Here is a 25,862-nt window from a genome sequence, read left to right on the forward strand (position 1 = left end):
GCTTCTTGCGCTTACCTGCAGGGACTGTGTCCTGCCAGAGAAGTTGTCCAGGCTCCTCCAACAGAAACTCTCCCAATGCCAGGTTTCGCGCATACCAGTGGGTCCATGAGCCAGCCCTACTCAGTTCACCTACTGTCCTAGCGGGAACAGTGGCTTTTCCTGACTGGCCTTCAACCCAATCTGGTTCTTACTGTTGGATGTTTCAACCCAGCCACGGCTCTTCTATGCCCCCAAACAGCTCAGACATGGTTCAGTAAGGGCTGAGACCTAGCCTAGTCTGTCACACATCTACCCTGGTCCTCCAGACAACCAGATGTTGTTGGAGTCTGGCCTGGCTTGGTGCTTCCAGTCCCAGTCCACACTAGTGTCAAGTGAGATTACAACTATATCCTGACCAGAATGCAGCCCCAATTCCGGCCCATGCGCTTCTTGGTGGGAAACTCAACCCAGCTAGGGTGTCCTCTTAGCTCCCCAACCGGGCCTAGTCCCAGCCTTAGATCACGTGCAGGCCAGTGGTTGCTCTGACTCAGCTTGGCAGAGCCCCTCACTTGTCTTGGCTCCTTAGATGCTGTGGCTTAGCGTCCCTATCTCACACAGATCAGTAGGTGCAAGGGCCTACTTGGCATGACCTGTGCTCCAACCTGATTTATGTTGTTTCTTGTGAGTTAAGGTTTGTTTGGCCCTGCCCATTCTGCCCCGTTCCAGTGGCAGCCCGGCCCACCCCACATCCTGTTTTAGGATGCACATTCAGGTGCTGCTGCCTTGACCTGCCCAGACTGTTGTGGGTTCCTTTACCTGTGAGTGATGGCAGGTGGCATGGTCACACCTGGCTTAGTACATTGCAACCCCAGCTTGCGAGCTAACCAAGGGGACTTGTATTTCCACACAGTTGGGCCCACACAACCCCACAGAGTCTACCCCCAGACCAAGTTCTCTCATGTGCTGGATAGAGTCTTGACCCTGCCAAATTTGACCACTCTAACACTCCACCACCCAGTCGGGTAATGGTACCCAACACTGCCAAAGAGGCCCCCGTCCATAGCTTTGGTGTGGGCTGGTGTGTGGCGATCAGGGATGTTCTATGCTAACAGCACATCTCTGGATTCCTAATTGGGCTGGTGAGTCTGTCTAACCCAAATTGTCTTCTGGATACTTTCCTCCAAACCACCAGGTCTCAGTCCCCATGCATGCCTGAAACTTTCATGACCCTGTCACTGGGTATCACCCAAAATTCACTTCTCACCTACAGTAAAACTAGCTTTAGTCATGGGTGTCCCCAGGCAGCAATTACATATCTTAAAAACCCCAGAGTTTGCCGCTGGGCGGCCAGCAGGCAAAGCCTGGCACCACTTAGTGTACTGGCCACCCAAGGCTGAGGACTCATTCACTGCATTCCCGCAGTGTCTTTGGCGTGAGTCCCCAGCATTGGGTCCGACCCGGCAGGGGCATCCCCCACAGCTACCACACTGCAGGGAGCTGCAGTTGCCCCCAACCCCAAGGCCCGAACCCCTATTGGTACATCTAAATAATTTTAAAATGAAAACATTTTAACACTTGAAAGAATAAATCTCTAATTTACTGCCATAATCTTTTATCAGGAATCCCCAGTTCTCCAGATGCTCTCAGCAAAGGAGAACACATCATTACAAATGTCCAACCTATTTTGGGATGATTACATATTTGAGTTATGATGTTGCTGGTCTCATCAAGCACTTGCTGGTCATTTTACCTCATGCAGGACCTTTTCTCACAGCAAGTGGCGAGAGCTTGGGACTCAAGCAAGCCTAGGAGAGGAAAGCCTTCGAACCTGATCTTGTGAGTGTGATCCGGTGCACTCTTCGTAGGCGTACCTCAGTGGATGCTAGCAGAAGGCAGCTCCCCCTGTTGGGTGCTTCCAGCTTCTGCTCGGTGCTCTGTCCACCCGGCTGGCTCACTCAGTTCTCCCAATGCATTTTGCTCTCCTGCAGAGACTCACGGCCACCACCGGAAGCAAACAGCGCAGTCGCCTTTCCATCATGGCCCAGTACCTCTGCGACGTGGAGCATGTCTTCACCATTCCAGGTCGAGCATTTGTCCCCAAACCAGAGGTGAGTGTCTCCTCATTTGCTTTATTGGAGTTGGGACTTTGTTGTCATCTGTGTTCTGCTGAAGATATATGCTAGGAAATCGTCTCCAGGACCTGATCTTTACTTACGTGCGAACTGTGTTCCCTGAAGAAAAGAATCACACAAATTGTGATGTGTGAATTTGTCCTTACTGTAATTTTTCTCCCCTTTACATAGGGTGACCAAATGTCTGGGCCTGTGGGCATTGCCCTGGTGGTAGTATTGAAATCATACATGTCTTAACTTTGATTTCAAGTGCTTGCCACCAAAGAAACAAGAGTTGAAATCAGAGATATCAGTACAGTGCTCAGGTGAGAGACTGCGTATTCATTCATGCATGTGTGTGGATCACGCTGCAGAGAGAGAGACTCCATCCTGAGCAGGCCAGGCAGTTGGCTATGAGGAGAGAACTTGGGAGGAAGCCCAAAAAGGACCATTAGCAAGGAAGACCCAGAAACCAGAAGACAAACTGTCATGTTCCCATGTTGAGCAGTCACTTTTTGGGGTAAGGGATGGTGCCTAACTGGATACACAAGCACAATGGATTCCAGGCAGTGGTGGCATACATGAGGTTCCTCCTGAGTGTCACAGTGTCTCCACGTGTAGCTTTATTGACACAGGGCCATCTTGGCTTCTCCCTCCTGGTCCTAGTTGATGATGCAGGTGCATCATGGGAAGGTGGGCATGCTAGACTGACAGGTAAAGGGTGGACTTCAGTGGAGGGGTACTAGAGACAAATTATTAGAACTAATCTCCCTGCTTCTTTCCCACACATTAGTGGGGTCAGCGTCATCCTCTCCTGGCACTCCCAGAAGTGCACTAGTAGCAAAGATAAGTTACCCGGTCACCAGTCCTGGAGAATTCAGATAGATTTAATCTGTGATTTCTGATGAGACTTATAACTAAAGCTGCAGCAAACATTACTTATTTATAATGTTTCTGGAAGACCTCTGGTAGTGTTATTTGTGGCAGACTATCTGTGGAAAAATAGTTGGGTATTGAATTAGGATTTGACTGTTATTGCCGATTACATGACTTGATGCTAACTACAGAAACAGCTGTTCTGCTGTCCCTTCCTACAAAAGAAAACCTGGTATTTCTATTAGTAAAACCATTGCTTGATGAGTGACTGCATAATGTGCACCAAGAAAGGGTACCTGTTTTCTTCACTGACTGTTGAGCGCCTGCTGTTTGAACCTCGGTGGGCTGGGCATCAAGGAGAGATGCCTGGGTGGAACCATGAGATGGGAAGTTGGCTTCAGGGAGTTCATAGCTGGAGAATAGACATTTTCCACCGGTTGCTAACATTATTTTTTGTTAGTTTACATTTGTCCTTTATAAATTAAAGCAGATGGTATAAAAGTTAGTTTGGCATGGCTTATAGATGCAGACTTAGAGTGAAGGCCTTAACCGATGGTGGCAGTTCTGTGTGTCTTCTAGGGCAGTCATAGAAGTCATCATGATCTTTGCCATGACCTTCATGCTTTTTCTGCCATGGCTTGCCACTTCTACCTCCACCGTAGCCACCCCGTAAGCTGAGCTTTTGGGCAACTGCAGGAACCAAGTCCATCTTCCACTTATACAACAGACCGATTTATCAGCTGGTTTTTTTTTTTCAAGATTTTTATTTTTTATTGGAAAGTCAGATATGCAGAGAGGAAGATCTTCCATCCACTGGTTCACTCTCCAAGCAGCTGCAGTGGCCAGAGCTGTACCAATCCAAAGCCAGGAGGCTCTTTAGGGTCTCCCACATAGGTGCAGGGTCCCAAAGCTTTAGGCCATCCTTGACTGCTTTCCTAGGCCACAAGCAGGCAGCTGGATGGGACGTGGGGCTGCCGGGATTAGAACCGGCGCCCATATGGGATCCCGGTGTGTTCAAGGCGAGGACTTTAGCACCAGGCCCTCAGTCTCTTCTGAGCGGCACTGAGGGAGCTGGCAGCCAGGCCCTGTCCCTTCAGCATCTCAGGACCTTCAGGGCATTGCAAATGACTTCTCCCCACAGAATTAGATCATAGTTCAGATAAAGCGCAAGTATCTTACAGGTTGTCACCATTTAATGTTTTAGTTCTCTCATGGATTTTCTCTTTTAGAACAGGTGGCCTTGGAACCTAGAAGCAAACCTGTATATCGAACAATTAAATTTTAGTTCTGGCAGGAATTCTCTGTTGTAAATGCTCTGTGGAGAGCCAGAAAATGTTTGATAGTTATATTCCTTTTGTTAAGTGAGATCCCAAAGATGATAAAATAACAGCACAAGACTGTCCCTCTGGCAAAACCTGAATGCAGGAGGAGAAAGTGCTAGACCAACACTGGCTTAGCAGGGAGGGCGGGTGCAGACAGGGGAGGGGCTCATGTCAGGACAGTTACATCCATTACCCGTGCTGTCACAGTTACGTGCAGAGAAGCTGTTGTTGACATGGCGAGGGACTTGGGGGTAACGCCTCTAGGATTCTTTCTGTGAGTATTGCTGGCCCTTCTGTTTATTGGCCTTTTTTGTTTATTTTTAACCAGTACATTAAGTGTACATATTTGTGGAGTACTACCATGTGGTATTTTGATACTGTATACATCCTGTGTTGTTCAGTATAGGATAAATATCTATTTCCCCAAACATATATCATTGCTGTTTGCTAAAAACAGTCAAAATTCTGTATTTTGTTGATCAGATTTACTTATTTATTTGATAGAGTTAGAATGAAAGAAATATCTTCCATTTATTAATTCACTCCCCAAATGGCTGCAACAGTCATGGCTGGGCCAGACCAAAGCCAGGAGCCTAGAACTCCGTGTAGCTCTCCTGTGTGAGTCCCAGGAGCCAGTGCACTGGGGACATCTGCTGCTGCTTTTTCAGGCAGGAAGTCAGATTGGAAGTGGAGCAGCTGCACTCAAAGCTGGCGGCATGATGCACTGGGCCACAACACCAGCCCCCCATGTAACAGGTCATGTCTTCATGGTCAGTAGTCCCCTCCTAAGCAATAGAACAGCAGCACTTCTCACTGCTATCCAACACCTAGCATTCAGAAGTTCTCCTCGCCCTCTCTCCTAACTTCCCAGGCCGTGTAACCACCATTGTACTCTAACGTCTATGACATCAACTTGTATAGATTCGACGTGAGTGAGATCGTGTGGTACTTGCCTTTCCATGCCTTTCTTTACTTCACTTTGACATAATGACTTTCTGTTTTTTCTGTTGCTAGCAAATGGCAAGGGGTCACCCCTTTCTCACTGCAGGGTAGTATTCCATTGTGTGCTTGGTCTGCTTTATCCAGTCATTAGTGGGCGGACCTTTGGGTTATTTCTTTGTCTTTTCTGTTGTGAATAGTGTTGCCTTAAACATAGAAGTGCAGGAGTCTCCTCAACAGATAGATTTTGTTTCCTTTGCTGTTTATTGGTCTTTTGATTAACAAACTTAATCAAGCCTTAGTGGCAGAATTTCAGAGCCGTGCAGTTATTACAAACCTGTTCTGACAGGGCCACCTCATCTTGCTTGCCTGCTGCTCTCAGTAGCTTCTCTGGTGTTGTCCCTGGAATTTAAGTTTGCCTATCTACAAAAAGACAGTTTCTTAGGTGTCTGATGTTAGACACTTAATCTAATTTACTTGAGTTACTTAAGTTTGTGGTAGTTCAAGTTAGAAGGGTTTTTTTTTAACTGTTTTCATTTTCACAATTACCAAAAAATATTTTATCAAATACAAGGCAAAACGTCTTTTGCTTTTACAACTGAAAGCCTTTTATGACAGAATTAAAGTTAAATTTCTGTGATTCCCTGAGGATCCATGTTTCTGGGGTTCCTGACTAGTTTTTTTTTTTTTTCTCAGCCACTCAGTACATTAGTCAGATCTGAGGAACCAGAGTCTGGTAGTGGTCCCTGAAGGTTCTGTGTCCTCTTCTGGTCAGCTGTAGTCATGGGCCTCCTGGCTAACGGTTTCACAAGGCCTGAGCAGGCTTAGGTCTCACCGCTGTTGTGCGCTGGAGGCTACTAGGAAAAGCACGTAGAATATGAGAATCCCAGCAGGGCATTTTTGAAAATACACTAGCAGAGGGAGTGGGCTTCCAAGTACTGCTGCTGACGAGACCTTGATCAAATTGAAAGGCTGAGTTAGCGCTTCCAGATCAAGCCAGGATCACCCTTGAAGGTGATACCAGCTCACACTGAAGGTATGCTCTAAGCAGGGAGCTGGACTGAGGGCAGAGCCAGGACTCGAACCCAGGCACTTCAGTGTGGGCTGGCAGGTGTCCCAAGCAACAGTTAACCCTAGGATTTTCATCTGATCTTACCTGCTTAAGATTACAAATATGCATAAAACTCCACTCAAACGTGGTATGGATGAAAGCATAGATCAGGACAGTTGCATTCTGGGTAGGTTAAGGACAGTAAGCCCATGATATAAAGAGAAGATGGGGCTTGGGGCATCCACACTTAGCACATTTTCGAGCTGTTCACACGTCACACAAGGAGGGAGTTGAAGTGGACACCCCTGAGAAGGGGCCTGAGGCTACACAAGTGGCTGCGCTGGTTCAGCACTGCTTGCCCTCTCGCTCACCTCCCGAGACCAGAGGCCTGAGGGAGATGCTGCGCCTCATCCGTCACACACAAACCCGCCAGTGGGGGAACTGCACCTTGGGCCTGTATCAGGGATACTTAGACTTACCATGCATACAGCTGTGTAAGTTAGCGCAGTTGTTTCTGAAAGCAAGTTTGAAGCTGACACAGTATAAACTTAAAGTCAGTTCCATAATTAGAAAAGCAGCTGCAGCATCCTCAAAAATCAAAATTAGAGACAGGAATTCAGGTCCAGAGTCCCTTGTATGAAATGCAGATTTTCCAGATCCTGGGACATTTGTATAAACATAATGAGGTATCTGGGGAACTGGACCCGAGTGTACACAAGGGATTCATTTGTGTGTCTCGTGAGCATAGCCTGAAGATAATGTTATACACTATTTTAAATAACATTTTGTATGAATCAGTATCATGGTGTGGAATTTTCCACTCATTGTGTCCTGTCAGTACTCAGAAGATTTTAGGGTTTGGAGAATTTTGGGTTTTCAGATTAAAGACACTCAACCTATATTTATCACCATAGTTCTAATTGAATACTAGTTACTCCTTGTTGTTACTCAGGAGTAAAATAAGCAATAGGTGTTATAAGCCCTAGAAAGAAGAAACAAACTTGTGTTTTGAAGACTATTCTTTAATATTAAATGCAATGAAACAGGCGTAAAAGATACAATAATGATGAAATTAACAATAAAGTTCTAGAAAACTCTAGGTTGTGCTGTCAGTCAGAGTCAGTCAGTGTATGACAGTAGCTAACAGTGTAATAATGGAAAAGATAAAGAGGAAATATCAAGTTCATGTCCAAAATGAAAATTTCATCTACCTGCTTCTATGCGTAGCGCACTGACCGTGACCTTGTCACCTGCCCAGGCCATTCTGGACCAAACATGGAGGTCACCTCAGTTCTGCCCTATGTTAGTTTGTGTGTAATATTGAGAACTATAGAAATTGTAGAGAGAGCATTTTCTAACATGAGAAAAGAGACTATGGGTCTCTTGGGAAGGCTTGGGCAGCCTTTAAGTGGGGTGGACAACTCCTCAGTTCCTCAGGTCCTTCGTGCACAGACAGGCCACTCTGCGAGGCCCCAGGAGGCCCAGGTGGGTGCTGTTCTCAGTTCATCTCAGGCCTACGGCCTGTTTCTACATGGCAGGTTAGTTATTTTATAAAATTCGATTTGGAAGATGTATCAACAAGTTATCTTTTTTTTTTTTAAGACTTGTTTTTATTTGAAAAGCAGATTTACACAGAGATTTTCCATCTGCTGGTTCATTCCCCGAATGGCCACAATAGCCACAGCTGAGCCAATCCGAAGCCAGAAGCCAGGAGCATCCCCCGGGTCTCCCACATGCATGCAGGGGCCCAAGGACCCTAGCCATTCTCTGCTGCCTTCCTAGGCCAAAAGCCGAGAGCTAGATTGGAATTGGAGCAGTCAGGATACACCAGCCTCAGACAACAAGTTGTCTTAAAAGAAGAACAGAGACCAGTGTGTCGTGTAACAGGTTAAGCTACCACCTGCAGTGCCGGCATCCAAGATGAGCATGGGTTTGAGTCCAGGTCGCTCCATTCCTCATCCAGCTCCTGGTAACTCAAGTGGGAAAGAGTGGAATATGGCCCAACTGCTTGGAATCCTGCTGCCCACATGGGAGCCCCTGCTGAGACTCTTGGCTCATGGCTTTGGGCAGCCTTAGTGCTGGCTGCTGCAGCCATGTGGGGAGTGAGCCCATAGATGGGAGATTGATTGCTTTCTCTTCTCTTTCTGTAGATCAGCCTTTCAAGTAAATAAAACAAATGTAAAATCTAACAAAATGCTGTCAATTAGTTGCCTTTTTAGTATAATCAGGACCTCTGTTAGTAATTAACTTTTAAATACAGCAGGAATACAATAATGGGAAACTAAAGACATCTTTAAGACAGATACAGCTGTATGGGATAGTTTTACTTGCATTTGAAATTACCACGTAGTTCTGAAATCATTTTGCACTCTTTGTAGGGAAACATACTTCTGATGTTTCAGATTTAAGATCAAGTCCCAGCAGGCACCGGGGCTTTGTGCCGTGTGCCGTGTGTGCCACAGTCATTCACACGTAGTCCTTCAGGTGGTAGGCCGACCTGCCCTCCGGCTGCGTGGCCCAGATGTGCTGCTGCTCGTGTGCGGAGAGCCAAGCCTCCGGGTTTCTTCCTGTGCAGGAAGTGCAGAAGATAATGCCAGAACTAAACAACAGCATTGCTGAAATGAATCCTACATAGAGCGCTCCTCCTGGTTCGTATTTGTTACTCTCCGGAATCGTGAGGTCCAGAAAATTCGCAACAATCTCCTTCGTGTACCATACCGTTGGTACGAAGCTAGCAAACCCTGCACACAGGAAAAACACTCCTGCGGCAAGGGAAGCCTGCCGCTTGGTGTGCCTGTCCCCGCCCAGGTGGGTGCACTTCATCCCCACTACGGAGGTGCAGAGCCCCAGGGCAGAGAGGACGCAGGCCAGCACCATGGCCGCCCTGGCAGCCTGCACGTGCGTCGGCAGGGCCAGGATAGAGTACTTCAGGGTGCAGCTGAACATGCCTGTGCTGTACCACGTGCAGTCCATCCACAGACCCTGCAGCCTGACCATGGCTGTGAGGATGTTGGAGCCCACGTCCACGTTCACCTTCCAATTGGGCAGCAGAGTGGCCGTGAGCCCTCCGGAAGCCCCAGACAGGGCCAGGGTGAAGGCCAGCAGCTGGAGCCCCTCCGAGGCCATGGTGTCGCTGATGCCTCCGTGTGTCCTCCTAGGGGGCTGGTGCTTAGGCCTGAAGGCGAGGGCTAGGCAGAGAAGACAAACAAGGATGGGAGGGGAAGGCAGGCAGACCCAGGAACACCTCCTCATAGGAAACACACACCCACCCCGTGCCAGCCCGTGAGCCAGACGGAATGCCGAAGAAGCCAGGTAGTGGTGTACGTTGACGTCACTGCCGTGGTTAATTGTAACTTCTCATCACACCCAGCTCAAGCTCCTGCCCTCAGCCGAACCTGGGCCACGGAAGGCACCCCTTCTAGATCCCTGCTAGTTCAGACCAGAGCTGGTCCTGGCAAATGTCCTGCAAACACAGCTCTTCTGAATAATTCCCAGGTCGAATCAGCAACCCTCGAAACACGCAGAGGTGGCTGCCCTTCCGGGGTACCCAAGAAAGGAGGTGGCTGCCCTCGCCCTGCGGGGTGCCAATGGGGCTCTGCTTTCAAGAGAAGGGAGGGAATCGCACCTGCTTTGTAGCTTAGCCGTGTTGTTAGACTCAGAAAGGCTTCTTACACCAGTATCTAACCCATTCTGCCTCACGGTATTTACAGCCTATTTTGAGGAAAGGGTTTCTGAAATGCTGCAGTAGTGGCGTTTGTTTGTTTGTTTGTTTTTGTATTTCTGAAGTAATTCTGAATTTGTGTTATTAAAGTGTTGTAATTCAGAAATGTTATGCAGAGTGCAGTATGAGTTCTTGAATCCAGACGCCTGGGTCTGTTCTGGCCTCTCTGACCTGTGGCTGCCTCAGCATCCTGCCAAGCATCGTGCTCTGCAGCAGGTGCCCGCCAGGGTCCAGCAAGGGGCTCCGGGCAATACCGAGTCATTTGAAGCTGACTTCGGTAGTTGAGGTGGTTTTTTTTTTTGCTTGTTTTGGTTTTGGTTTTGCTTTTTTTTTAAGTCATACAGCAATTAATGTCAGATAATTGAATCTTTCTTAAATTGCTTGAATTTGATTTCTAGCGTCACAGAGCTGCAGTGTCAGGCGTACTTGTTATTCCTGACTCGGTTGCTCAGATAGGACATGTGTGCCTCCCAGTCTCAGCAGCTGGTGTGCCATGGTCAGCCCTCCTCCCTCCTTCACCTCATCCCGCGTCCTGTCTCACCAGGCAACTTCTGCCACAGCCCTCTCTGGCATTTCCGTGGAACGTGGGAGTGCTGAGAGTGTAGACGGAGGCAGCATGGGGATCTGCTGGGCCCACCTCCTCCCCTCCGGGAAGAGGACCCTGGGTCGCCAGCAGGGCACACGGCTCAGCCCCCGGGACTGCCTGGGAAGGTTGCTGCTCGGCTTGTGTTGCGTTTTTGAAGTGCTGCTAAACTAGTGTGTGTGAGACGCCCCGATAGCCCTGGTGCTAACAGAAACAGGCTCTCTGGATGAGGGGCTGCGTTTCTAAAACGAATGCAAACCTGTCATTTTAGAGGAGCAGTTCTCTGGGATCGTGAGTTATTAAGAGGAAGACCTATTTGTAAATATCAGTGTGTTGAGGTATTACCCCACTACCTGTTTTTGTATTGAGATCAAAGCCAAGCAAAAGTTAAAGTTTCTAGAAGAAAAACTTAGACAGGTATTTATAGTTTTATTCTGTTTAAGTTTGGGTTTTTACAGCTTTCTGCCGAGGAGCTCTTCAGCACTGTCCTTGTCTCCCACTCCAGGAGCGCCTTGGCAGGCTCCCACCCCAGTCCTCTCCCCTTCAGCTGTCCCACTCCTCCCTTCCCGCCCCAGCCTTCCTCCCTACCTGCCTTCCGTTCTTCCTCGGTTGAATATTCCTCGTATGTCGATTGGTCAGTGGTCGGCTTACATTTAAAGCCTCCTGCTTCCCGCCAGCCAGTACACTCTGAATTCCCGTGTGAATCAGGCCTGCAGACAGCTTGCTCAGCGCAGCTAACGAGTGCTGGCCATGATAAATTACAGACAGCCAAGATGAGCAAAGGCAGGATGACGGTGCTTTCAGTTAGCATAGCACTTGTTAGTGTTAAAGGTTGGCCTTCCTGGGCTTGCTTCTGCATGAGAACTTTCTAGAAAGAATATACTCTCCAAAGTCAGTGTCATGTTCCTATTATTTTTACACATTTATCTTGCCTTTTGACTGTATTGCTATGAGATGTTTGCTTGCTCTTCAGCCACAAGCATGCAGTTTGTGGCCTGTTCTCTGATTTTCATGGAGAATAGACGTACTTTGTGGCAGCCGTGGGGTGGCAGCGAATTACCAGACCAAGATCAGGAGGGCTGTGTTCCTCAGAGGAAACTCTCCCGCCCCTGGAACGGTAGACACACGGAGCCCAGCCTCCGACGTGCACTGGGCAAACTGCCGGCAGCAGAGCTACTGCAGATCTCATTAAAAATGAAATAGCACTTTTCCATCTATGCCAAAAATTAATACTTAAAGACAGACTTACGATTAGTGTTGGACAGGGCACGGAGGGGTCAGCCGTCAGAGGGACGTCCCGTTCTCCATGCCTGTGCCGGCAGGCTTCCCCTTCTGTATCGCCTTCAGTTCTCCGCCGTCACACATGGGAAACCATGCCCGTGACGCTCATTTCTGAGGTCCTGAGGCTTTCTGTAAAGCTCCCACAAGTTAACTTGAAAAGTACAGAGACAGAGCAGCATAGAACTCCAAGAGGGGAACGCAGCTGATGGCGCCAGAGATAAATACCAGGTTCTCCCTCTCATTTTTGGAGCTGTGGGAGAATTAAGCCAGGAGGGGCGGCGAGCGGAGGGGGTTGTTGGAAAGGGATTGTCCAAACCTGAAGGCTACAGTGCTTTGTGTGGCTGGGTCTGGAGGAGGGGTTATTTGGGTGCTCACAGAAGGGCTTTTTATTTATTTATTTTTTTAATATTATGCTGCAGTCACACAGTTATAATTTTATCTTTAGATTTCTATCTGTGTTGGAAGATACATCTTATTATTTTATGTTCTCGATTAAAGAGTATGGTCTGAAATATTTTTAACTAGATTGTACTTTGCAGATGATGAGCAACAGGCTTTTTGTTCTGGTGCTTATTGTCTAGAACCAAGCCTCAGAAATTGTTAACCTTGAAAAGACTATTTAGGAAGACGTTGATTTAATAAAAGGGTTTTTTTGTTTTGTTTTGTTTTGTTTTGTTTTTTCAGTTAAACCCAGTAACAACTTTTGGCCAAAATCCGATCCATAAAAACAATAAACTTGCAAGGGTGTGTGTGTGTGTGTGTGTGTATACGTGTCTGTTTTTGGTATGGTATCCTAAATTTTTTTCCCTGTTCATTATTTCACTGACTAAAGAAAAAAATGCTGGGGTGTTATTATGTAAATTAAAGATTTCAGAAATGGGATGAGAAACTACACCAGAATGTGTTAAAGCATGTCAGCTCAAACTGACCAAACGCTGAGACTACACAAATAATGCAGGCGGACTACACCACCACCCTTTCAGCTTCTCGTTTCTTCGTTGGCAATTTTCATACTCCAAGCAATACATCATAGCCATGACACAAAAAAGAGTTCATGAGCTGGATCCTTAGGTCCTGCTGTTGGTGAGCCGTGTTAGACGTCAGGTGTCAGGCCTGAGTCTTGGACCGCGTTTCAGTTGTGGAGCTTCGTCTAGACTTGTTTTGTTTGCATCTTTGGTATTTGGCCGGAGACGGTTTTCCTCCTTGAGACAGAGTTGTGGCTTTCATGGACAGGCCTTGTTCTTCTGTTTCATAGACATGCCCATGTCAGCAGTGTGGACGTGCAGGCGCCGGTGGTGTTGGTACTCATTGTCGGGGCTGCTGCATGGGAGATGCCCGTCCAGGTGCCTGCGCTGTGCAGGCAGACCCGTGCCGAGGCTGGCCTGGGGAAGGCGCAGGGCCCCGCCTGCTCCCAGCCCTGACCTGCAGTGTGCCGAGACCCACTGGAGGACAAGGCGGGTGAAAATGCCTTTGGACATTTCCATCCTCAAAACACTTTTGGCTTTTCCATCTTGAGGAGAGCAGTTATTCTGTGAAACTGAAACTGTGTTAGAAGGGAAAACTAAAATTGAAGGACGTTTCACTAACATGGACCCTTAACGAAGACACAGTGTCTTATATGGAAAAGTCAGCATGTATCCAGAAATGCAGTTCATCCACTTTATCTTACTCTGATGTGGACATTAAAGGGAAGTAATCTTCAAGCCCAGAGGCTTCTGGATAAATCTCAGTTAAGTTGGGCCTCTCCCCTGGACGGCTTAGCTAAGCTGGCCTTCTCACCTGGACTCCCGAGTGGTATTTCGTCTGCCACCTCCCAGCATGAGGTTGCAGGAAGCTGGAGAAGCCGAGGTGTGACTTAACCCACTGCCCCACAGTACCCACCCCAACGGACAATAGATGGAAGCGTAAGGACACTCGTTGGGAGTGGGCAATCTGGGACTGACTGATCAGCTGCTTTGGGGTCCTGGCTGTGAGGGCCCCAAGTTCTGGGTGAAGGAAGAGGGAGCAGGTGTGGCCCAGGGTCAGCCGTGGATGCACAACCTGCTCCTTCCGGCTCAGCCCTCCCCCAGCCTGAGCTCCCAGGTCTCATTTGCAGACAGGGCTCCTGTGACAGCAGGCAGGGATGCGGCAAGCTGCACCCGCAGGCCCCAGCCCTGTGGCTCTGATCTAAGTAGTCTGGGTTGGTGCCCAGTGTATTTTTAAATTCTGCCCAGTGTATGCTAATGAAAAGTTGGGGTTCTGAGTTTTAAAAACACTCTGCTTTCTCTTCAAATCATGATAGTTAAAAGGAAGATAAAATAGTTACCTGTTTCACTCCCACACATTTAAAGTGATTTGAATGAATCTCTCCTCTAATTAATACAAAGAGAAGAGACCCCACGCATGCCATAGGCATGGTGCCAAGCCTAACACACTGTCCCTCTCCGGCGCTCACCCTTGGCCCTTGGTCCCCTCTCTCCTTTCATCAGTTTTACAAAGACAATTTTAATCCACTCTTTTCACAGACTTAATTCACCACTAGCCATAATACTCAAATAAAAAGCAGGAAGACCACTGTTCTATGGAAGTATAAACAAGAGATAAAGGCGACAGTCATACCCCAGAATGTCCATCTCATTTCTTACACTTTTTATGTATTCTATGTTTACATGTTTTTAAATATTTTTGAGAGGCACAGAGATCTTCACCCACTGGTTCACTTTCCAAACGGTTGCAGCGGCCAGAGTTAGACAGTCCAAGGCTGGGAGCCGGAAGCTCCCTCAGTCTTTCCCTGAGGTCCAGAGGCCCAAGGCCTTGGGCCATCACCCGCCGTTTGTCGGTTAGTTAGATCAGTATATCAATTTTAATCTTTTTTTTTTTTCTTTTCAGAAACCCAGCTCTTCATTTCACTAATCTTTTATATTCTGTTGTTTTCATTTTTGTTTATTGTTTCCTGGTACTAATTTGGGGGTCATTTTGTTCTTGGTTTTTCTAAGCTTCTGAGATGCATTGTTAGATTATTTTCTTGAAAGTAAACTTCCCTCTGCATACTGCATTGCTGTATCCTATAGCTTTGGTGGTGTTGTGTTGGATTCATTGGTTTCTAGGAATTGTGTGACTTCCATTTTTGCTTTCTGCTGTGACTCACTGTTCATTCGGGAGCTCATTGTTCAGTCTTCACGTCAATGAATATTTGAGTTTAAGTTGTTAATTTCCAACTTCGTTCCATTGTGGTCAGAAAGGATACATGATACGATTTCACAGTGAGCTTGTTGAGACTTGCCTTATAGCCTATTGTGTGGTCGACCCTAGAGGAAATTGCGTGCATTGAGGAAGAGAACGTGTGGAGTGCAGCTCGGGGTGGAAGGCCCACAGTGCAGACGAGCTCTGGTGATTCTGTCTCGTTGGTCTGTCCCCTCGTGAAGGTGGGCTGTTGGAGCCTCTTGTTAGGGCTGTATTGGAACGTGTCACCTTCAAGATGTTTTAATATTTGTGATCACATCTTCCTGTTGAATTAATCCTTTAATCATTAAACAGTGCCCTTCTTTGCCTCTCTTTAAAAAATATATATTTTTATTTGAAAGGCAGAGTTATAGAGAAGAGAGGGAGATAGCTGGGCCAGTCTAAAGCAAGGGTTCAGGGTGTAGAGCGCATGCGCACAGGGGAGAAGTCGAAGCCCGGGGCTCGCTGGCACCGCGCTCCCTAGCCGGCCGCTGTGGCTGCCGAGTCCAGTCACATCACAGAACAATCTCTCTCTCTGCCGTGAAGGTGGACGTGGGCGTGGTGCGCTTCATCCCCTTGGTACAGCCCAAGATCGAGCAGCCCTTCCAGCTGGTGGAGAAGCTCGTGCAGCACGTGTTCCAGTTCCGGAGGAAGTACTGCCATCACGGGCTCAGGTGGGAACCCTTCTCTTCCTCCTGTGGCCAGCCGGAAAAGCCCCAGGCACATCTCCAGAGTGATATCTGAAAGCCACGCTGCTTCTCTCCCAAGATGCCCATAGTGGCCAGTGCTGAACCGAGCCAAACCCTGGATCCAGGGGTCTCGGGGGTGGGAGGGACCCAGCTGCTTGAGTCTGAGCCAGGGCTTAAATCCACAATGAGCAGCCTAAGCACTAGGCCGATCACCCTCCCCTCCCCACCCCCCAGATCACTGTTAACGGACTTGGATCTTTCTGCCTGTCTGCTCCAGGCCTGGCTCCTGGCTCCAGGCTCCAGGCTCCAGGCTCCAGGCTCCAGGCTCCAGGCTCCAGGCTCCAGGCTCCAGACTGGTGTGGAGCGAACCAGCAGCCATGTCTGTAATTTTGCTTTCAAATAAAAATAAAAAAAATTTTTTAAAGGTACAAGAATGAAACTATCTTTAAAAACTAAAAAAAAAAAATTTACATATATTTGCAGCCTGCTTGAGAAAGCTGATTTTTTTTTTTTTTAATTCCACCAATATTTAGCTCCTTATAGGAGCTCAGCTTCACAGTTTCTCAGTCTGGTCAGGTAAAGTACAGGCGGCAGCCATCCTAGGTGCCAGCGCCTCAGGTAGGGGCTTTACCTGCTACACCAGCCCAGAAGTACAGGAGATCCCTTCAGGTGCCAGAAGGCAGCCTCGTCCCGAAGCGGTTCCCCTCATCACGCCTGTCATTGACTAGACACGCGTGGCTCATAGAACACGACAGGAGACTTCTTCCTGCTGGATGGGGGCAGTCATGAAAGGGAAGGCCTGCTTCGGAAATCCTGGACTTGGTGTGAGCCTGGAGCTGCCGTCCTGTTTCCAAGGCCAGCTCCCAGCTTGGGGACAGCTCCCGTATGTCACACAGCGTCCTCGTAGAGAGGCAGACCCGTGACCCACTTTGGCCTGACAGTGTACCGCAGTCACAACACCCGGGTATCTGTCCTGGCAGCTAGCAGCTGTCCTTGGGGCCTCGGCCCCTGCCGAGCCCTGCCCTGGGAATTCTTTCCAACTTTGGGAAAAAAGAAAAAAAACCTTATTCATGGTGTGAAGAAAGAATTGAACACATTCAAGTGAGTTCAGGACTTACAATGTCTTCTTCCTGGTACAGGCATCTCCAAGGCCAGTCCAAGGTGGGCTGCGGGGAGACTGCCCGGAGCCGTGCTGCCTTGCCTCCCGCCCTCTGCATGCCGGGGCCCTGTGCCGCCTCCCCCCCAGGCTGGGTCGCTTTCCCCTCACATCCCCCGCACCCCGGCGTCTCTCGGAGGGCAGCCTCGGGACTGGAGGAACTCAGGGCCGACCCTGGACTGTCCTCGTTCCCACAGGATGCTGTTCCCCGAAGCGCAGCGCTTGGAAAGCACCGGGAGGCTGCTGCGCCTGGCGGACGTCGACCCGACCCTGCGGCCCCGCCAGCTCTCCATCGCGCACTTCCGCAGCCTCTGTGAGGTCTACAGGCGCATGTGTGACAGCGACCCGCAGCTCTTCGCCTACAGTTTCCGGGAAGAACTTAAGCAGAATAAACAGAAACGGCAGCGAGACGGCGACGACAGTGAGAACGGTGTCCCCTGAGAGCCAATAAAGACGCGACCAGACAGCACGTGTTCTCCTTTTACTGTACAGATTGGTAGAGAAAATAAATATCAAGTAAGGTACCGTACAAGCTTATATATATATGTATGTACTGCATAGATATGGCATGTCCAGTATAGACGGGGAGTGTGTGCACACTGACTCGGATACCACATCTGAATAACTTAAGTATGCTTTAAATAAAGCCGACACTAACAGCTTGGAGAGAATGCCCGGCAGGGTCCAAGAAAAAAGACCCCTTGGAAGGTTTGAGTCACAACCTTCCCAACCGTGTTTTTTCCCCACATAAATGATTTATTGAAAATGCAATCTAATTTTAAGAAATCTAAATCACTGTGATATCTGCTCAGAAGGATTGTGAACGAAGCAGCTGACGGATTCTGACCAGTTGCGTCTAGTTCTCTGACCCACAATAAATTAAAATAACTTAGGTCTTTACAGCTGTCCTGGGGGCGGAGGGCCAGGCACTACCCTTGGGCGGCAGTGTGGAGCGAGCGAGGGGTGGCTGCAGCCCCGGCCCTGGCCCCGGCCCTGGCCCTGCCCCTGCCCTGGCGGAGCCGTGCTAGGACTTGCCGTGGCCCTCGGGCTGGTAGAAGCACTCCTCGCTGACCACCGACGTCAGGCTCTGCACACTGAACTCCCGCTCCAGGACAGCGTTCAGGTCCAGGCTGGTGTTATCCGACTGGCAGTCCAGGGACTGGTGGCGCGTCTGCGCCTTGACTAGGCTGCTTCTGTGCCTCTTGGTGCTGTTGGCTTTGCGCTTGATGGGGCAGAAGTGACCCCGAACCAGTTTGGACTGCTGCTCCCCTTCCCCGGTCTGGGCCTCGGGCTCGTCGGAGATGCTCAGCCTCTGGAACTGAATCTCGATGTCTCTGGTGGGGCTGCCCCCTCCCAGGGGCGGCCGGCAGCCATCGTCCTCGTCGTCACTCAGGATGTCGCTCTCCTTGATGAGGCTGTCCGGGAAGCCGGCCGGCCCCTTCCCGGGCGAGCCACCCTTGGAGTCCCGCCTGCCGTCAGCTGCCGGGCAGCCGCTGCTCTGCGTGGTGCCGCTGCTCAGGCTGCCCTCGTCCGAGTCCAGCGAGTGGCCCTTGCCCGGCTCGCCGGGCCACTCGCTGCTGCAGGAATTCTTGAGGCCACGTAGAGACCTGGAGGAAGCTGCAGGGAGAGCACAGTTCCAGAACCCAGTCCCTCGGGCTCCCTGTCGCCTGCCTGGACCCCGCATCTTTAGCGCAGCAAAACTCCCTCACTGGGGTGTCTGAAGGCAGGGGCTCTCGGGGCGTTAAGCAGGCATGAGATCTGGGTCCCCCTCCTGACGGCGCTCTGATGGGCAACCCTGCCACTGCTCTCCGCATCTGCCTATACTCCACGAAAAGAAAACTGGTCTTGGCTGGAATGTCCAGCCAACTCTGCGAGGTTTCATCACCCTGGGAGCTGAGCAGGGGGTGCACCTGGCCCTGAAGGGGGAGGCACGAGGGTACCATTTGTTTCTGGAGACAGCAGTGTAACAACCACAGCTTGCTCAAAGCAGAAAATAGTAAAAAGTAGCCATGAAAAAGGGAAGGTGGCGTGTTCTGTAAAGGCAAGCACAAAGGGAATAGCCAAACGGTTATTCAAAAAGAAGGGTCTGTGAAGCGAGGCTGGGCTTTTGGAAAGAGGACAGTTTGTAAGAACAGCATGATTCACGATGCTGGCCTGCCAGCCTGCTTTGGCAGGAACGGGTCACTGAGCCCTCCGGTGGGCACCTGGCACTGCTCCGTGCGCTGGGTCAGTAGAAACGAAGGAGGCCTCAAGTCCCTGGATCGGGGCACATGGCAGGGGAAGAAACGCCACGGGGGGTCGGAGCTGTGTCCCCGGTGGTCAGAAGGGGGCGTTGGGCTGGGTACCTGTTTGCTTGTCTAAAGGGACAGAGGCGTGTTTATCTCCTGAACGGGATCCGCAGCTGCTGCTCCTGCTCGGCGTGCTCAGGAGGGCACGCACCTTAACAGGGAGGGCACGGCCTGTTTCTGAGTGACTCTGCTGAAGGACACGGTCACTGGGTTCAGGAAGGAGCACCCAGCCGGCAAGGCACTCACCTAATTTGGCGGAGACAGGCACTCGGTTCTTGAGCGGCACCCGGCGGTCCTTGCTTGCCTTCTCCAGCGGCAGCTCGCACTTAATGTGGCGCCGGAAGTTCTCCCGCAGGATGGAGCGGATCACCTTCACCATGCTGGTTTTGCTCTCACTGTCGCTGCAGGAGAGCAGGGCGCAGTCAGCGATCATGTCCTGGGGCTCCCGTGGGGTCCTACCTCGACAGCCCACTCCCTTGTTGCCTGCAGCCTCACTTCCTCGCTCACAGAAGGACATGGGCTCTGGTTGGTCAGAAGTAGCCAGCAAGGAGACTTCGCACAGTCCACAGAAAATGGAGTAAGAAGATATTTATTGTGATACAGAAAAAAATTTTTTAAGTCATACAGATAAAGGAAATTTGGTTCATCACCCGTCCATATCATGGAAATGTCTGAATTCCAAATCAGATTTTGACCAAAGCAAAACATCTTACTTCCATGTTCTGTGAACTCTGCTAAATGTGTGTATTCAGTAGATCTCTTTCACTAGGGTCTCAGCTGCCTTTAGGCGGGGGAGGAGGGTAACCCCAACACCAGCCGAGTTCAAGGGGCCTTCAGCAGTACCTGCAACACAACTGGAAGACAGTTTCTGGCCGTCCCTCAATTTCGGACTTGGTGTGGATCAGCTCCCAGATGGAGTTATTTTCTGTCCCTGTGTAAGAAACAAAGAGGCGTCCGTGGCCTTGGCAGGGATGCTGTGGTTGAGGAACTTGTGAAGTTTAAAACTCAAGGGTTTGACAAGACACACATTCCCAATCCTGCCAACCCAGCTGCCTCCGTGGGTCATTGCAGCTGAGGGTGATGGGGGTTGGGGGGGAAGCCCTGGGCCCTCCTACAGCCTCACCCTGATGCCCTGGGCCCTCCTACAGCCTCACCCTGATGCCCTGGGCCCTCCTACAGCCTCACCCTGATGCCCTGGGCCCTCCTACAGCCTCACCCCGCTGCCCTGGGCCCTTCTACAGCCTCACCCTGATGCCCTGGGCCCTCCTACAGCCTCACCCCGCTGCCCTGGGCCCTCCTACAGCCTCACCCCGATGCCCTGGGCCCTCCTGCAGCCTCACCCCGCTGCCCTGGGCCCTCCTACAGCCTCACCCCGCTGCCCTGGGTCCTCCTACCGCCTCACCCTGATGCCCTGGTTCCCCTCCCAGCGGCTCCTACTTTTCATTCCCTCTTTGACATTTTGCCCATTCTTGCAGGAAGTAGGATGTGCTTGGGCCCTGGGGGGAAGCTGGCCCCAAACGGATCCAGTAGAAATTAAGCAGGGACCCAGCACATCATCTCCGCCCACCGCCTGCCTGGGGCTGACACGTGACTTCTGGAAGTCTGAATGCTTCGCAGCCTTGGACAAGATTATATTACTTGCAGCACTGCCCAACTGTAGGGAATTTTCCAGAAAATCAGAATTTTCAAAAATTTTCACTTATGAAGCTTGGTTTTCATCAACGGTTTTAGAACATCAAGGATATTAGCCAGAAAAGTATTGAAAAAACACCTCTGACCTGGCAGTGAGAGTGAGGCAACATTCAGTGTCTCCCAGAGGCGATGGGAAGCCTCGCCCTGTGCCCAGCTGCCCAGCTGCCCAGCTGCAGTCCCCCTCCTCCTCCTCCCGCTGTCCCCGTCCCCACGCCCCGGGATCGGCCACTCAGTGTTACCTGCGGGGTTCCCCAGTCGGACCTGAAGCGCAGAAATGGGGATCAACCAGCGGAACTTGAAGGGGTCCAGTTCGGCAGAGTTGTGTGCAGGTCGGGGATTGGAGGGCTGCGGGGGATACAAGCCACCAAGCAGTGTCAGGGCACGCACCGAGGGGGCACTGTGCACAGAAACCACCTCAGGAAGTCACCCAGAGACCTCACGGGGCGGGTGTGGGTGGCCCGAGTCCTGTCCCTGAGCGGTCACGCCCGCAGGCCTCCCCGTCCCCATGCCTCATCTGCCGGACAGTGACTGCCCGCAGCTCGGCTTTGCAGGTCCAGGTGGGCGGGGGTGGTGTTGCTTTCAGTCAAAGTTAAGGTCATCTTAGAACAAACCAAGGTTCACACACACTTCATAGGCCACCGTTAGCCAGACACCAACTCCCACTGCATGCCTGTGATTCCGTCCAAAGCAGATGTCACTAGGGATGGCCCAGCCACACCCCGGGGCTCGCGGGCTCAGTTCCCCAGGGTGGGAGTGGTTGCGGGGCCCCAGCACATGCCAGGAGCTCGGGGTCACAGAAAGGTAGTGTTTGTTAATTCTTGTCTTACCAACTTCTTTTTCAGTTTGCAGTTTTCTTTGTAAACCAGTATGACAGCTCTCTTAAAAACTAAAGAAAGGAGAAAGAGAAAGTCTGTATTTTATACAATTGCTTGCAAGGTGAACCCAGGGTTGAATGTTTCATTAGAACAACATGCTCTTCCCGTGTGAGAGCGGGGAGGATCCCACCCGGCCCCTCCCTCGTCCGTGTGCACCCGGCAGAAGCTCCTGCGGAAGGAAAAGCTACCACGCAAGGTCATTCCTGACATTTTCATTCCTTCTGGTTTTACAGAAAAGCCCAGGACCTCATGGTGTTCACCTGGGTCACGGTACCTGCTCTCCCAGTTCTCGATGAGAAATTAAGCAATTTTCAAATTGTGGCCAACTATTAAGTTAGCAAGTTTCCAAATAGCCTCAGGAGGTCTGTTCCTGTAACACTTGGCCCGAGCTGAGCCGAAGGGAGGCGGAGATAATGAGCCTGCAGAGCTATGGGGCTTTAAAGAGGCAGGCAGGCTGCGGCAGCCAAGCTTCCTGCGGCTCCCGGAGGTGAGAGGTTAGTAAAGCAGGACAAGAGGGCCGCGCCACGGCCAGTGCACTGCCTTGTGAGCAGCTACTGACCGAATACCGTGAGCTCCAGCTCCTTCCTGACTTTGCCCAGCGACAGGAACGGGTTCAGCCAGGACACAGTCGAGTGCAGAAGCAGCTCTCCCATGGACAGCTCCGTCACCTGCAGAATAAACAGGTGAGGGCACATGGGCGTGAAGCCACACTGCCCTCTGCTGGACGCAAAGGCACTTCACATCTGGGGGCCAACAATCCAAGAGACCCAGGCATTGGCGGGGTCTCCAGCAAGTTCATGGGGAAAAAATGCATGATGCAAAACTTCAGCGTGGGCTTTAATCCTTTCACACCAAAATAAACTTAGCTTCTAATTGTATTTTCCATGCACTTTTTGAGGTGAGCTTATATGTGGTCATTGCTAAAATGAAAGTACATTCTGTGTGATCGGTGACGCAAAGAAGGCATTTTGCGCCAGCGCACACAAATGCCAGTGGGGTGCCCTGTGAGCCATGCACAGCAGTGCCAACGAGGGAGGCATGCCGGAGCGCGGCCCAACTGCCCGACGGCACCCGGGACGTCGGCTCTGCGTTCCTCCAAGGGCCCTTCCTGCCCGCTCACTGCAGGACCCAGCACGTCGGCCTGCTGCCGAGCCTCACACCTCAGGACGGTCACAGTGACAATGCCACACCAGCTCTTTTCTGCTCTTCCCTTTGCCACTTAATTAACGCTGCTTCTTGTAGGTAGGTTTAAACAATGTGGCCAGGACAAAAAGCCGTTTCTTTGAGAGGCAGAGTGACTGAGTGTGATCCTTCATCCACTGGTTCACTCCCCCAAATGACGGCCACAGCCAGGGCTAGGCCAGGAGCCTGGAGCTTCCGCAGGGTCTCCCACATGAGTGCAGGGGCCCAATCCATGCATCACCTCACTGCTTTCCCAAGCATAGTACGGAGCTGGATCCAAAGTGGAGCAGCCAGTACCTGAGATGGTACCCATATGGGATGCCAGCATTGCAGGCAGCGGCCTAACCAATCGCACCACAATACCAGTTAGCCATTGCAGGGTGAGGGACGCAAGAATATCAAACCCCGCTGGAGCCGTAAGCACCAGCACCTGCTGCTGCAGCAGGGACAGCCAGGGCAGTGCTGAAGGCAGCAGATGCCACTTGTGAATGCTGGGAGGGTCTGCCCTCGACATGCCAGACTGGGATGCATTCCTGGTCCCAGCTTTGGTCCAGCCCATTCCTGGCCATTATGGGCAGCAGACACTGAACCAGCAGACAGCAGCTCTTTCTGTGTGTGCGTGCGTGTGTGTATTTTAAAAATAGCAAAAAAAAAAAAAAAAAAAAAAAAGGCACAGCCCAGCTTCTCTCCCAAGGCTGCCAGCACCTCCTCCTGGGTCCTCTCACCCCAGCCTCTGGGACTGAGGTCCTGGTGTCCCCGAAGACGGGAAAGCTAGCAGATACAAGCTCAGAGAGCCTTCTAGCTCGACTTGGCAAAGAGAAGATTTGAGCTGTCTTCTCCATTCTAAGCAGGAGGGCCACCGAGGCCCAGGACAGCTGCACCCAAGGCCTGCGGAGGCCACCGACCTCCTTCTCTGGGCCGCTCTGCTCTGCCACAAGCTGGTCGAACACGGCGCCGTAGTCCTCGTAGATCTTCTGCATCTCGTTGATGTGGCTGGCCACTTTCTCCATGGCCTTCAGGGCTTCTGCAAAACATGAAACCTCTGCTTTAAATCCCGTCCAACAGCTGTCAGCAGCTGGAGATTTGAGCCAGGACTGGAGACCCCCGTCTCCCGAACAGGGACGTGCCTGGGCGGGTCACAGCACCCGATAACAGCCGGTCATTACTACAGCAAAGAGGCAGGTCATCCCCCTCTTCAAATGCCCCTTGCAAGGAAGGGGACTAACAACGGCTCTTTGACAGCGCTGTGAGATCTCACGTCTCCACGGCGTCTCAGTGGCCGGGGACTGCAGCTGCTGCAGGAGGAGGAGCAAAGCTGGGATCCCACGCACGCCAGCCTCGGGTGTCTGGACCCTGGGTGGGATGCAGCTGGGCGCATGGCGAGAGGGCGCTGCCTGCTGGGTGGCCTGCTGCCAGGGCAGCTGTAGGCACGCCACCTGCTCATGCTCTACAGCTCTGTGACAGCAGGTGGGCGACAGACACCATGAGTTTATTAAAATCAAAAGGCAGGGCTTCATGTCACATCCAAGTACAGGTTTTCGTTTTGTTTCTCGATCTCCCACTTCAATACTCCATTTCAACCAGCAGGGAGCTCTGGAGGAAGTTTCCTGAAGGAACCCTTTCACCGATCTCATAATGCAAAACAAATGCTTGGGTCCTGCTTTGTGGAGTGGCGCTGACGCCTGGGAGGCTGCCTGCCACAGCTCAGCCTGGGGGCATCCACTGGAGATCCTGCTGCCCGACCTCCAACCCAGCTCCCTGCTAATGTATCCACAAGGGCGGCAGTGGAGGACGGCCCGTGCCTAGGCCCCAGAGGGGCCCCGTCAGCCTGGCCCAGACTGGCCCCACGGGGAGTGAATGCACAGATGGATGGCTCGCCCCCTCAGAACGTAACTGTGGAATAAATATTTACACAATCCTAATCCTAGTTTGCATGACACTTGTTGAACTTACACATATATATGTATATAAAAGCACTTGTGTAAACTGTATATATATAACAACTGTATGCTATCAAAATATTTGTCTTGGGACAAGAGCCAAGTTGTTACACGCTCTCCCCATGATTCTGACTCAGCAATATTAAGCTTTATGAATGACAGTGGACCTAATTACAACACGTGGAGATCAGAGCGCACCTGAGACGGTTATTTCCACGGTTACCAATGCTTTCCACATCAGCGTTAAAACCCAGTGCGTGCAGGGAGCTTGCTTTCTGAGCGCGCCACAAGGGGGCGCCCCGCCCAACCTCTCTGCCTCATTTCTAAGTCCTGCAGCCCACCCGGGAACCCGCAGGCTCTCTGAGCCTTTCACAGGAAGATGGATCCACCACTCCGGAGAAGGCTGGGCCTGCAGAGGGAGGCGGCACTGAGCGGCCAATAATCCTGCAGGTGGCGGGCAGGGGCGCCCTGATGCCGGGCCTCACCTGTCAGGTGGTAGTGCTCCTCGCTCTCGTGGTCCGTCAGAGACACCAGCTCTTTGAGCAGCAGCGGGTACTTAAGCACTCTCTGCACGGGCTTGATGAGGTAGGACTCCAGGGTGGACGAGTGCTGCTTGGTGGGATTCCGGGCGTCCAGAAAAGCCTTGAAGGCCTTGTCGGTTTTAGCTGCAAGCAGGTGGAGAAGAGCGGCTTAGAGGACAACGGCAGGGCGAGCTCAGTTCTGCCCGGTTGGTCTTCAAACCGAGAGCCTGACCTTCCGGAACCAGGCACGGGACCTGGTGCCTCCGCTGGCCGATCCCTGTGAGCCAGGGAGACTGGCTGTGGTGCCATAGCAGGGCTGCTGGCACCCAGAGCCCCAGGCTCCCAGGCACATGCACACAGGTGACCACGGGCGGGTTCCCAACACTGCAAAGCCACCAAAGCAGGGTTCCCCAGACCTGAAGCACACTCCGTAACAGGCTCAGGGAGCAATCTGC

General features: G+C 51.2%; 3 protein-coding genes across 7 annotated transcripts in view; 1 reads left to right on the plus strand and 2 right to left on the minus strand.

Annotated features, from left to right (window-relative positions):
* Positions 1 to 17,350, plus strand: part of TFB1M (transcription factor B1, mitochondrial) — a 41,514-nt gene extending 24,164 nt beyond the window's left edge. Inside the window, exons 5-7 of the mRNA XM_058662864.1 lie at positions 1,968 to 2,087; positions 15,611 to 15,738; positions 17,107 to 17,350. Coding sequence (XP_058518847.1) covers positions 1,968 to 2,087; positions 15,611 to 15,738; positions 17,107 to 17,350 — 492 coding nt within the window. The remainder of the gene's footprint in view (positions 1 to 1,967; positions 2,088 to 15,610; positions 15,739 to 17,106) is intronic.
* Positions 8,745 to 9,533, minus strand: CLDN20 (claudin 20). The gene has a single exon (XM_004595446.2). It carries the CDS (start codon positions 9,528 to 9,530, stop codon positions 8,745 to 8,747), a length of 786 nt encoding a protein of 261 aa, XP_004595503.2. The 5' UTR covers positions 9,531 to 9,533.
* Positions 17,351 to 17,933: 583 nt separating the features above from the next.
* The window catches only part of TIAM2 (TIAM Rac1 associated GEF 2), a 217,975-nt gene continuing 210,046 nt past the window's right edge, over positions 17,934 to 25,862 (minus strand). For all 5 annotated transcript variants that reach the window (XM_058662480.1, XM_058662451.1, XM_058662345.1 and 2 more), the window contains 8 exons: positions 25,372 to 25,551; positions 23,852 to 23,970; positions 22,324 to 22,432; positions 21,717 to 21,775; positions 21,129 to 21,234; positions 20,041 to 20,128; positions 19,444 to 19,598; positions 17,934 to 18,526 (listed from right to left, as the gene is read on the minus strand). In XM_058662480.1, the coding sequence (XP_058518463.1) occupies positions 17,934 to 18,526; positions 19,444 to 19,598; positions 20,041 to 20,128; positions 21,129 to 21,234; positions 21,717 to 21,775; positions 22,324 to 22,432; positions 23,852 to 23,970; positions 25,372 to 25,551 (1,409 nt within the window). The remainder of the gene's footprint in view (positions 18,527 to 19,443; positions 19,599 to 20,040; positions 20,129 to 21,128; positions 21,235 to 21,716; positions 21,776 to 22,323; positions 22,433 to 23,851; positions 23,971 to 25,371; positions 25,552 to 25,862) is intronic.

The sequence above is a fragment of the Ochotona princeps genome, chromosome 1, assembly GCF_030435755.1.
Source record: "Ochotona princeps isolate mOchPri1 chromosome 1, mOchPri1.hap1, whole genome shotgun sequence".
Taxonomy (NCBI): Eukaryota; Metazoa; Chordata; class Mammalia; order Lagomorpha; family Ochotonidae; genus Ochotona; species Ochotona princeps.